This window comes from Ixodes scapularis, unplaced genomic scaffold, assembly GCF_016920785.2.
Source record: "Ixodes scapularis isolate PalLabHiFi unplaced genomic scaffold, ASM1692078v2 PGA_scaffold3__209_contigs__length_174095766, whole genome shotgun sequence".
Classification (NCBI taxonomy): domain Eukaryota; kingdom Metazoa; phylum Arthropoda; class Arachnida; order Ixodida; family Ixodidae; genus Ixodes; species Ixodes scapularis.
This window is the reverse complement of record NW_024609868.1, coordinates 82747837-82761232: the sequence shown is the minus strand read 5'-3', so window position 1 is coordinate 82761232 and position 13396 is coordinate 82747837. Positions and strand designations below refer to the sequence as shown.

General features: G+C 42.8%; 1 protein-coding gene across 1 annotated transcript in view; it reads left to right on the top strand.

Moving 5' to 3' along the window:
• LOC8034391 (collagen alpha-2(IV) chain) overlaps positions 1 to 13396 on the top strand; it is a 98417-nt gene that overhangs the window by 32343 nt on the left and 52678 nt on the right. Inside the window, exons 2-13 of the mRNA XM_029993388.4 lie at positions 3799 to 3855; positions 5810 to 5944; positions 7933 to 7977; positions 8142 to 8204; positions 8377 to 8457; positions 8548 to 8625; positions 8744 to 8806; positions 9576 to 9653; positions 9982 to 10092; positions 10176 to 10229; positions 10799 to 10861; positions 12709 to 12807. Of these exons, the coding sequence (XP_029849248.3) occupies positions 3799 to 3855; positions 5810 to 5944; positions 7933 to 7977; positions 8142 to 8204; positions 8377 to 8457; positions 8548 to 8625; positions 8744 to 8806; positions 9576 to 9653; positions 9982 to 10092; positions 10176 to 10229; positions 10799 to 10861; positions 12709 to 12807 (927 nt within the window). The remainder of the gene's footprint in view (positions 1 to 3798; positions 3856 to 5809; positions 5945 to 7932; positions 7978 to 8141; positions 8205 to 8376; positions 8458 to 8547; positions 8626 to 8743; positions 8807 to 9575; positions 9654 to 9981; positions 10093 to 10175; positions 10230 to 10798; positions 10862 to 12708; positions 12808 to 13396) is intronic.

Sequence of the window (13396 nt, the reverse complement as noted above, 5' to 3'; positions counted from 1 at the left end):
ATAAATTGATATTAAGGAATATTTAAGCAAGTGATAGTGCATTTTGGGTCTTGTGTTGTTTAATCCAAAATTAGGGTTTAAGTCGTAGGAGATAAAAGTTATAAAATAAGGTGACACCGGGGGTCACAATTTTATGCAACAAGTGCGTTCATGAAGCAGATGTGAGCCTCGAAAAAGTTGAGGACAGATGAGTATAAACGTCTAGTAAACAAAAGGCTATTACTGGAACTTTTGAATAGACTCGGCCTTTCAGCTATTTATGTTTTGCGTCTCCGTTGTACTCACGTTAAAGGGCCTTCACTACGACATCCACCAAAACCACTAAGATTCTCAGTTATTGCTGCACAGCTGGCGACTCAAAGCGAGTTCTTCAACTATACTCACTGCCAGCTTAACAAAAGCCGGGCTTCTTCAGGTTCACACCTCATGTTCACGCTTTTGGCTTTGTTGTTTATTCTTCGGCCTTCTTAAAATACCGTCCTTAGTTCTTGATGCACAGCCATCGAGTCAAACCAGAGTTCTTCGACTAGCCACGCTGACGTCCTTGGAAATGCTCTGCGTCTTCGTTCCCATATTTTCTCGCCGCCGTCGTTCTAGCCGCATAGTGAAAACGTGTCCCCTCATCACGGTCGAGAGCTGTCGGAACTCTCTCCCCCTGATGTCCGTATGAAGACCAGCAGGACCGGCTGGCCACCCTCCAGAAAGAACTCTTCCTAGCCTTGTGCGAACCGCAGCCGCCTTGTGCCAAGCTACACAAAAGAAGAAAAAAACTGATCGACACATAGCGTTCTTCTTTCTTGTGTTCGATCCTTTCCTGAGTCACCTGGCTCGGTGCGTTGTCGGGCGTTATTGTTGGTACCGAGTTGTTTTTCTTCCCGACGTCGTCTGCGATGATGTATGAGGGGTACATGACTGCCAGCGACCGTTGACACCGACGAAAATTTGCAGAAGACGTCGACCGGGCATGAGAAGCTAGATGCCGGGCCGGAAGTTCTTGACAGTCTATAGCCGCTCGAGGCGACGTGTCGAGCCGTGTTGTGTTTGTGGTTTGGGGCGAACGTTTAATTTTACTTCTAAGAACCGCCAAGACACGTGAAGCTTCCTGGAGCTAATTAGGGCTCCTAGGAACTTAACAGTCATTGGTAATTAACAATACGCTGTATGAATGCAGCACAGCATGGGTATTGTCTCTGCAAAAATACACGCTACATAAAACTAATTTCAATTGAACCAGCGAAACTGAATATAAAAGGAATGGCTAATTTGACGTTACTCTTTTACTCAATTGTTTTTCGGGTGTACTCGTACGTGTTTATGAAGCTGTTGCACTAAATGCCAGCGCATCAACTTTTTATGGCACGCTGAGAGAAAATGATGTGATCAACGCAGAAAGCTTAAGGACTTACAAGGTCTAGATGCGTCGAAGCACAAATACCATCTGCCTCATGATGCTCACAGTCCCAGTGTAAATCGGCTTTTTTGGACAACAGTTTAATTAGCCTCGCCGCTCATTCTCGTTTTCTATAAATATCAATAATTAAACCCCCGCAAGGACCCTCAAGGTGCTTGACCCTTCGGCTTTCAGTGTGTGATGTAGAGCCCACTATGTACCGCAGATAACTCGGACTGCGGATCACGACTGACCGGCATGTTCGGATTGCCAATAATACAATGACTAACGAGAGCAATTGTTGTGGGAATGGTGCCCTTATATGTGATATTTGAACGAGGGTTCACGAGTTTTGGTACGAGTTACAAATTGAAAAGACAACTACACTGAAGAGCAACGCAGACAAAATAATACTTCATTGTTTCATCTGTGTCGTTCATCAATGTTGCCTTCTTTTGAATGTGATGTTTGAGTTATGCGAGCTTTCGACGCGTGCGCCGCCGTGCAGCTCGCCGCGTCGGTGTTTGTCAAGCGCCAGCAGCAGATACGAAGCGCAGACCCGACGCGAGCATCTGGAGCCTCGCCGAAGACTGCGAGCCACGGAAGAAACTAGAACACACAACATAAGAAGGCACGACAAAGAGAGCGAGACCAAATCCGCAATGAAAAAGGACACAGTTAATTGGCGGGCCCGGAAGAGGACGACGCGAAAGATGATACAACGAGCCTGCTGCGCCGCGCTCCTTCCCTTCGCCATCCTTTCCCATTAAAGATAACTGTCCTTGAAAGAAGTCCTTCTTGGGAGACCTTCTGTGTTGTTCCTGCTTTATTCGGCGACGCGGACGTGTTGCGCGCTGCTCTGCGCGGGATCTCTTTATGGGGTGGTCCCCGCGTCTCAACTTACACCCCGCTGTGTCGCCAAGAGGAGAGATCCTCGCATCAAGTGCTGTTCCGTAATCGCCAACTTTGCGGCTCTGAGGAGGAACTCGTCGCCGAGGGTCGCCGCCGTTGTAACGCCCCTGGAGACCGAAGAGCGGACAAGAGAAATTATAACACTTCTGATCCACGTGGAGTAACTCGATGACGCAAACAATCCTGTGTGCTATTAAAAAAATAAAAATAAAATTACAGCAGTGGGGAGGGAGAAGGAGGAATTTGTTAGCGTAAAAAAGGGGGCAATAATGCCATAATGGATATAACGCCGTACACACCTCATTGTAGCTTGGTAACTCTGTTTCCTAGGCGGCACCAACCAGATGGAAATATGTTTATCATAGTCGATGACACCTTGAGAAAGGCAAGGCGTAACGAGAGTGGGGCGTAATATCATTGTTCCCGAGCCATTTTGCACAGCTTTGATGGAAGACAGGGGGGGTGGTTACACCTTTGGTGCGAGTACTGCCATCGACGTGCGGTTGGTCTTGGTGAACAAATGCTGCCTCAACGAGCAATGGCCTGGTTAACAAAAAGGATACTCGGAAATGTATGGTACAACTCACTAATGTAATCTCACTTCGCTCACGTACACTCTAAAAAACACCCGTCGGTCTGCTTTCCCGCACGACACTCGAAGAGCCAATCACCGCAACTTACTGAGGCAGCTCAGCGAATGATGATGCCGAAACATATGTTTAGACCAAAAAACGCAGTCTGAGTTGTGACATTAAGCAATGCAAGCGTGACGTTTTGCATTGCTTAATGTCACAACTCAGACTGCGTTTTTTGGTCTAAACATATGTTTCGGCATCGTCATTCGCTCAGCTGCCTCCGTAAGTTGCGGTGATTGGCTCTCCGCGTGCTGTGCGGGAAAGCAGACGCATGGGCTTTTTTTTTTTTAGAGTGTAGCGTTTGCGACAGTGAAGAATACTGGCAGTGGCAGATGGGCGTTTTGCCGAAAAAAAGCCGTCAAAGTAAAGTTTTATATAGTTAGCCTTATTTCAATGTTGCCCTGAAAAGAGTAAGTTCATATACACGCGCAAACAGACGGCGAAGTCATGTTTAGCAAACATTAACGTCCGTTACGGGCTAAGGTTGACCGAAATCATGGAATCTCAAAACGATAAAAACAAATAGTGGCTACTCGCGAGACACGATGAGAACAACATCAAATTTTTTTCACGAGCGTAATAAGATATATTGCATAAAAAACTGGAAAATACACTTTTGTTGTCTATAACGCGAACGCATGAAAGGCGACTGCTGCAACGAGAACAGATATTGCCAACTACCTTCACGGTTTCACGTGAAGCGATGAGGTTAAATTAAATGTGGTATTTTTTTTTTGTGGAATTTATAAAGTAATGGCTGCAACACATATATCGACGAAAAAAGTTCAACAAAAATATAATACGAACCTCATTTATCACTGCAAGAGCGAGAGTAATGGTGTGTTTCTTTCCTCTGTCCAGGCCTGCAAGGGATGTGCCATCCAGCCATGCCTGTGCAAAGGTGAAAAAGGGGATGTGGTGAGTGACTCTGAATGACTGGGACTGTTTATTTTTTTTTCGTTTTTTTTTTCTATTGTATCTCGAACGCAGTACAACCGTGTTTCAATCTTTTATTTAGACTTTAATCCATTTTCTTGTGAAACAGTTCGAAATTAATTTTCGAGCAGTTTAAACTCACTGTCAATGACTAATGTCTAACGAAGGAGAATGACAAACTTTGTGTATGACGAGGCCGGAGAAATAGTTTCCACGGGAAATTAAAACGTACGATGTGACACTCAAGATGGTCGTGTGGTGTATTTTTATACCAATACGTTTTTGTTTTTATTACTTTTAGTTCGCCGCAGATTGCAGTGATTGGGTCTCTGAATCCTTTAAGAATTGTATGCTACAGGCATGAACCTGCGATTGGGCAGCGATTATCATAATAAAGGAAGCAATAGTTTGACCAATCGCGAACGTCGACCGCAGCGACGCGTTTGGTCGCGAACGTCGCTAATAGCGAATGAAATTGAAATGTATTTTAAACTAGCAAACGCAAAACATCGCAATAGAATATAAATGTAATTTCTTGTTTTTAGGGTTCATAGCCACCAACTGCGCTTAAAGTGACTTACACTTTATTGAAAATGCTGAAGGCAAGAAAATTAGAGACATTTTAACATATTTCACTTAAATCATTACTTATATAGAAATAATGAATATATATTATTAGATATGCCTGATTGTGTAGAGATGGGTTAAAGCATCCTTTTCAGCTTTGAATAGTAATCCAAGCAAAAAAAAAATAAGCCTGCCATCGGAAGAAAAAAAACACTATTTTTTTTTTATTTTGTGAGAGGCGATGCTTGCTGCGTATTAGAAAATATTCATCGTGGTTGGTGGTGTACACCTCTAGTTATAGTTAATATACTCGCGTAAGTATACTAAGAGATAAATAAAAGAGTCGTAGTACTTGTATAAATGTCTTCAGTTCATGCAATAAAAGCACTGAATAAAAAATGAAATTCGTCTTCAAGATACTATCGTCAATTTGAATTACTCAACCAATGTCACTTTTGATCAATTAGTCGATAAGAACCACAAACTCAGTTAAGCTATTTACCACGGGCTTTATAAAGGCTGATTACGGATTGAATGAATATTAAATAATATATCTGCACTTGCCGCGAATTTTATGTCGTGAATACATATAGTGTATACTCTATGTTAAATGCGGTATATATTCAATTAAATATAAGTGTTATGTGTTTTCTTTCTTTTACAGAAACAGACATACTTTTCAAGATAACTAAAGTTTATAAAAACCAAAAAGAAGAAACTAAATTCATGAAGTTTGTCATAGTTGAGATCTAACGCATCTAACGCATTATCACACGCTAGGCGTTCGCAAGCGCGCTTCAAATGGCATCACAATCGCTTTGTACTTATGCACTATTCACAGCTAAGATGACAAAGAGGTGGGAGCTACGTGTTTGACGAACCAATCCAGCACCTGCCTTTCATCGCCTTATCCCGCTCTTTACTAACATAGCGCGTGATCACGCGGTTCAAAAGCGGCGGTTCAGTGGTTCAACAAGTACGTAGTTTCCACCGCCCCGTCTTCTCAGCGTTGAACGGAGCTTAGCAGAATCACTGGACGCTCTCGAGAAGCCCTCACCTTTCTTTTCGGGCACAGGAAGATACCCATTGGATCTCTTGGCACATATTGGATCCCTTGACTTGTGTTCCTTGTCTCGGCTGTCACGTAACTGTTTGACATCTTGGCCCGTTGGATCTCTTTACCAACATTGGATCTCATGACTCGGCTGCCACAAGTCAAGAGATTCAAAGAGTCAAGAGGCACAACAGGTCAAGAGGCCCAACAGTCCCTGTTGGGTCTCTTGACCCGTTGGACCTCTTCACTCGTTAAATATCTTAAGCTTAAGCGCCACGAAGACACGTCGACGACTGTTCCTGCTTTGTCCCGTAGGGCTACCCTGGCCTGCCTGGCTCGATGGGCACGGACGGAGCCCCCGGGGCCACGGGCCCCGATGGACCACCTGGACCGAGAGGCGAGCGTGGTACCACGGGCGACACCGGGGACGCTGGCAGCAAGGGAATCAGAGTGAGTGGCCAATTTAGCAACAGGGTTGAGTGACCGGGTAGGTGTTGATAGAAAGTCTCGTACGCGCTCATCTCCAGACAAGGGCGTCGAACAATGTTTTCGAACGTGTCTGGAAAAGGGCGAACAACAAAAAAGCATCAAGACAATCTGGAAACAGTGTCTCATCATGATTTTATGAGGTATTATTGTGTACACCTGCTAGCACAGAAAGAAGAAAAGCGCTTTTGTTTCATACTTTCGAGATGAATTCTAACGAATTCGATAAGGGACAAAGAATATATTGAACGCAGTACGCATCTGTTACCGCATTTCGATCGCCATAATAATAACATGTGATAGCTGTAACAAATATCAGCGCAAACGAACGACTTTTAAACTTAAAAGTTGCGTGCTTTAACAATTTTGTTATAATAATCAATATGTAGATATAGCAGGCATGTAGCCAGGATTTTGTTTCGGTGGGGGGGGGGGGGGGGGGGGGGAGCATGACAAAATACTGTATGAGGGGGAGAGGGAAGAGGAGGTCCCTGCAAGATCGAAGATTTCGGGGGGGGGGGGGGGGGCCGGGCCCCATGGGCCGCCCCCGTGGCTACGTACCTGAGCTACAGCTTAATTTATCCCAGATAAATTTAACGGTACTGAGAAGTGATTTAAATATATACTATTCATTTCTATTCGTCTCCAGCTAGAACTTCATCGACGTTTTATCATACTTGCAACAGAAGTCATGTTTATAACTCTCATTTTATGTGCAACTGCCCTGTTAGGCGCCTATACTCCGTCTGACATGAAATACAACCGTAGCCAACGATCCTTTCCGACGGAGCCAATCAAACCGCGCCGCAAAAAGTAAATTGTCGCGGCGCTTAAATTGTGCGTCTTCGATCACCGGCCCAGTGAATGCGAGTTCGCACCCAGTGAATGCGAAATGATCCTGCGCTTTTGTTTGTGCTTGATTGGTTTCGCTGATCATAGAACACACACAAAGACGACAATTGATTGTCTCTATCGCAGAACGTAGCGTCGGCTGTGCACGGACCTATAGTGTGAAGCGGGGTATGTAGAGAGTTACGAGTCTAGGTGGCAACAATGTTTCTTGTTCACCTATACATTACGCCCTATGTCGATGAAATGTTACTATTTCGAAAATAAACACTATCTACGCTCTCTCGTTTTTTTATTATCCGCTCTTACCATACTAAAGCCGCGTTGCGCCGGGTATTTTGCGGAAGGGGGGGACACGAGATCACGTCGTTTTCAATCTGGTGTATGTTTCATGCACCAAATCTTTATTGGAGACCAGATATAAATTTCGCTTTCTATCCTTGCTCATATAGGACAAATTTCTACCCCGTAATGTGCTGTGGCTAGCCGAGTTTGGTCATGAAAATCTGGCCTACGTGGATCTGCACTGCACATCAGGAAAGCTCATTTTTAAAATCCCACCCCGACAATCTACTGGTGGCTGTAAACTGGTCTCCACTGGATGCTACTCCGGTTGCGGTGCCCGTTTATTTAAGATAAATTAAATGAGTACTTAGGTCTTCCTTAAATATCAAAGACCTCTGCGGTGCTGACCGACATAACCGTGTAGGTTTTAGGAAGTCAACTGCGTCATTTTAGCAAAACAAAGGAAAAAAGAAAAAAGAAATCTGAATGTATTTACCCGAAATATACTTTGTCATGCGTGGCAACCATCACAACATGTAAGATGCTGTGCAGGTTCGAGAGGCTATATTGTCCACTGTGCTAGCTATCAATCTTGTTCCAAATGACTCGCGTTTACTGGCTGCGTAAATTCCTGTGCAGCAGCGCCAGTGAGAGCGTAGCATGCTTGCGAATCACTTTACATTGTCGAGTTATAGGTAACTTAACTGAAAACAAGAATTCGCATTCACATGATTTTAATTTAAAAAAAAAAAAAACAATTCTGGATTAGCTATAAAGAAAGGCCTCATTTTTTCTTACAAAACTATTTTTTTTTTCAGGGTGACGAAGGTGCCGTGGGGTTCCCAGGGCGGCCTGGAGCGCCCGTGAGTATTGTCTTGTTACTTTGTTACTTGTTACACTTTATTTGCAAGTATTATTAGCAGCATCATCCTTACGTTGATTGTATTTGTTTTAGTTCTAGTTTTACTGGTTTCTGAAAGCCCATTGCCGGTACATATGTGATTATTTTATGCTCACTGTATTGCAGGGAAAACCCGGTTTGGATGGCGTTCATGGAGACCCAGGCATAAATGGATGCAACGGAAGCAAGGTATTGTTTTATGCCTTTTTAGGAAGGGTCAACCTTCTGGGTTAGATCAAAATCAGTATAACTTTTGTCTTACCTGCTACGGTTCATGCACGGTCTCTGCATGAGAACAAAATTTTCTGGTTGTGTATTTTAATTTCTTTAATATGAACATTTTATACTTTCTCTCTTAAAGGGAGACGTTGGACCCAGAGGTTATGACGGATATCCAGGACCAAGGGGACCTGTTGGCCCTCAAGGGGACCGTGGAGCGAAGGTAGCATAAAATTCCACTTATACACGCTGGAAAATAAGTTTTTTTGCGGATTATTTAATTTAATTATTGAATCGCGTTTTTTTTTTTCAGGGTATACCCGGTGATGGTGGCGTCAACTCTATTGGTTATCGGGGAGAGCCAGGAGACGATGGAAGACCTGGCCCTCCTGTAAGTACAGGCATATTAAATCAAACCACTTCAATATATACTTCAAATCTTGAGTTTTGGTTGTCTTTACTGTATGAGCTATATTATCGGTGTTCTTGTGTTTTCTTTTTCGTTATAGGGCGCACCGGGGCTTCCGGGCTATCACGGGGACAAAGGAGCCCGCGGTGAGACTGGAAAAGAGGTTAGCAGCGGCGTAGACTTTCCATTTTCCCGGGGGGGGGGGGGGGGCGGCTGAGAAATTTTCCCGGATTTTTACACCGGCAATTATCAGCAGTAGGAGGTACATTTTACAGCGTATGTATATATTCTAACAGCAGAGCTCTTGGTCCCTTACTTTTTTCTAATTTGTATTAACGACTTGCCAACTAATATTTTCTCCCGCATGCGGCTCTTCGCGGACGACTGAATCATCTGTATCTTCGTTGGGTGCGTTAAGTTGTGACAGCTTCGAATGGAGTAGGCGCCCTGTAAATGAACTTCCGGTTGTTTTATTTATCTTGTTTTTTTTCTGGTGGGACATTGCAAAATGGCAGGTTGCTTTTGGAAGCAGACGTAAATTTGATCGATGCCGCGTTACCTTCTCGCCAGAACTGGAGATTGAAGCTAACGAAAGCACGCTGGGATTTCATTACCCATGTATTTTGTCAATAAAGGCAACGAGGCCGCCTTTTGTTTACATGCCAGTACTAGAAGCTCGTTACATGGCACGTAAACAACGTCTCGGTGAGGATCATGGCCTGGGGGGGGGGGGGGGGGCACGACCCCCGATGCCCCCCCGTAGTCTACGCCTATGGAGGTTTGTACAGTTTTTTTTTAGGCGGGAGGTGCTCCTACTCCTACTTTGTGAAAGTGTTTACCAGCAAACTCCTGTTCAGAGCACTGCATTGTTTGAGCCTCCGAATGAGAACCTAACGTTCAGAAGTTCCGTCGGAATTCTCCTCCGATATCAGGGCAACCGAGGTCCTCCCGGCGACCCCGGACCAAAGGGTGTACAAGGAGACGGCGTGCAAGGACCAAAGGGCACAAAGGTGAGATTACTCGGAATTTGAATATAAGCAAGTGAATGTGAATCGGCTTCCTACGTTTAAATTAAAACACCGCGAAAAGACAAGGAAAAAGTTGACGAAACCTACGCACAAGAGTGTACGTTCCTTCGACTTGACCCTCGTCTTTTTGTAATGATTTCATTTTGCTATGCACTACCAACTCGCTCAAGTTTACACTCTTCTACGACCTCACAGGGGGACGTAATAAAACATTGACAAGAAATTAGATGACCGAGCTCCACTAAGTGACCGCTAATATTTGAATTCGTGAGATCGCACCAAACGAAATGGCTTGGCAACATGCTTGCAGGGAGAAATTGGACCCCAAGGTGAAGTCGGCGATCCCGGACAGTCGACGTTTTTTACAATGCCTCTTCCGACGGAACAAATTCCTGGTCAAAAAGGACCCCAGGGAGAAAAGGTTGTTTGCGCAGATATTCTTTCAAACATTTGAGGTGAAATCAAGTGCAGTGCTGTTGCTGATGAAACGCTGGTGTCCTCCAGGGAGAAGTTGGAGAATGGGGAGAACGAGGCTCACGTGGATTAGATGGGCAAGAAGTAAGTTTTTTTGCTTGGTTTTTACTCTTTGTTACATTTTGTTGCCGAGTAAATTATTTATTGAAGCTGCGGGTATAACCATTCAGTATGGGCCATCTCGATAAGATGTTTTTAAACACATTTTATTTAAAGGTTTTTTTTTGTCTTAGGGTTGCTTTTCTTTTCTCAAAATCAGATCCCATTACCCGAGAGCTGAAACGTCTGTAAAACAAAAGCATGTGATTAAAATCCCGTTCACCCTCTGTCTAGTTACTTCATTCTTTCTGTAGGGAGCTTAGTATGAAAATTAGCGTTAATTCTGCACAGGATATTTCTAGCAAATTTTAAGTTTGACATTAACAATTTGTTTAATTTTTTAAGCCTTTTTTAGTATCATTTGGTGTTTTCCGAGTTACTAATTCCTTTAGCGTTCTGCTACATACACAAATTTTGTGTAATCCCTGCAAGCGATAGAAGTGTTGTGATTGTGTGAGGTTACCTTCGCCAGGTTATAGGTCCGTGTTTGTAATTTTAGTCAATACATAACAGTGGTGGTAAAATTGTTTCTCAATTTAATTTCTGTCTTTTAGGGAATACCGGGTGATGACGGTCTCAAGGGAGAGAAAGGTGACATCGGCGAAGATGGTCCACGTGTAAGTTTTACACACATCAACAGTGCGGTTCCGATTTCTGCTTCCAATGTTTCTATAGTCCACGTAATTAACCTATGTTTATCAAATAACGTGTATTTTTATGAATTGAGTATTCCTGCTATAAATCTTAGAGACCTAACTTATTCAAGGCCTCCTACAGTATTGTGTGGAAATTAAACATTTCCGGGAAATGCGCATGTATCTTTCGGGTATTTCATTAAGTTATGTGGCCATCTTTTTAAAAATTCTTCAGATTCTGACCACAAAACTATTCGTGTTTGCCTTCTGAAGGGCAGTTTTATAGGCTCTTTAAGTGTGTTAAACAATTCAAAATAAAAATAAATATTTATTTTAATAAAAATGATTAAATATACGTTTTACGCTCGCAATCATAACTCTTGATTCAAATAGACTAATGGAAGATGGCTTGGTAGTAAAATAACTATATAAGCAGGGTGTGTAATTAACCACGATGTTTGCGTTTTCATGAGTGTGAAACGGTTTATAAGTAAAATAGTATCGAAACTACAATCATTTTGAGGGGTCGTGTCTCAACTGAAGCATCATAACATCAAAATTCATACAGGGTTTTCAATTATCATTGTTTGATGCACAGCTTAACGTGTAATAAATAAGCAAAAGAAGTTTAATCAAGTCTTTGTCATTTATAACAAAGTTACGGGTGTTCTTGTAATGAAGAACATCTGAAAAACAAGTTTCCAGAAAGACAAACATAAACATTTTAATTCACCCAACAGGCATTTGCTTTAAAAAAAACTACTACTACCTTTGAACCGAACAAGGTAGAGATTATTTTTTCTACAACACAATTATGAAAGCTTAAAGAAAAGAAAATTTGACTCCAACTAAGTGTTGAAGAAAACAAAAATAAAAATGTTCAATCACTACAGGCGTTTGCTTAAAGGCTAATTTTAGAAGTAAACAAGGTAAAGATGTATTTTTTCTGCAGCACTATTCTGAATGTCTGGCAATGCTTGAAACATCAAAAATAAAAATTATAGTTTTTGCGAAACACATTGGTTGCAAGGGTGGCTACATACCTTAAAGTAGTTGATACTCAGACGTCCAAGCAGCACAAAAACTCCACAGGGAGACGGGAAAAGAGAAGTAGGGTACCTGCATGAAACTATAGGGTTGATACAGTGAATCTTGCGCTGTAAAACAAGCCAAAAAAATGGCTTCCTGCATATATAAATCTCAAACTTGCACCGAATGTGCACTGAAGAGGTACAATTTAGTTGATAAAATTTTAGGCCATTACTTTTTTTTTTTTTTCAGTGAAAATTCAGACTAGCAAACTTGCCAAAGACTACGGATCACCTGTTCGCAGACGACCGAGTTAGCGATGAATGCAACTTGTGACACCCTCCCCCGAAAGTCGCAGCGAGAGGACAACAGAGTGTGTCTTTCGCTCGCTGCGCCTTTACAGACTGCGCCACAACTTTCATCCATCATTCACTCAGTCGTCTGCGAACACGTCTGCCGTCGACTTTGACAAGTTTGTTGATTTCATCTTTTTTACAGGAAGGGGACTACGTTATGAAGTATCGCGAGGTAAAAGTGACCAGCTTAATGCACATTTGGTAAACGTTGGAGCTTTCGACATGCAGATGCCGATTTTTCAGGCTCGTTTTACAGCGTAACATCTACCGGTAGCCACCCTAATCAATCGGACAGCACAAGCATATGTCGAAGGACTCTGGTGAAGTACGTTTAATTGTTGTCTAAGAGCTAGCCTTTTTTGATTTTATGAGACTTGCAAACTGAAATAAAACGATCGATCATGTTAAAGGGTGTCTCTTACACGTGTTGTGCTTCGGTCGTAGGGCAAACGAGGGAAGCCGGGACCAGAAGGCGATTTAGGAGACAAGGGCCAGAAGGGAGAACCAGGATTCACCGGACAAGACGGAATGATCGGTGTCAAGGTATAAGGAGTTAGACAGCTACGTCACATGAAAGAAGTTTTCAATGTAGCCACAAAAGTATCACTTAGAGTAGGGCTGCACGGCTAAAAAATGACGCGGGCCAAAAAAAAATATGTCTATTGGGATCTACGAAGGTTTTTAATAACTGGCAGACAGGTTTTCAATATCTGGCATCATCTCACTGGTTGCCGTCTTGAACATATCTCGCAGTGTCATGTCCGCGAGCCGCACAGGAAGTGCCCGTGAGCCGGATCCGGCCCGCGGGCCTCATGTTGTGCACCCCTGACTTAGAGGGTTAGCTACAAACCTCTGCTTCGACGGAGCGGTCTAAAAAAATATAATAAAGAGTTGTTAAGAAAATTTGAGATAATTAACTACAAACTTTTATGTCAAAATCGCTTTCTGACGTACGTCGCAGTAACACTATCAAATTGACTAATTTCTTTATTTAAACAGTTTTAAACTTGTCTTCAATCAAAACACACACTGCTATAACGAACTGTGTACGCATTAAATAGGTTAATCATACACGCCACCAGTCCTCTCTTGTTTTTATCCTACAGTCATTGATAACTTTAAAAGACACTGA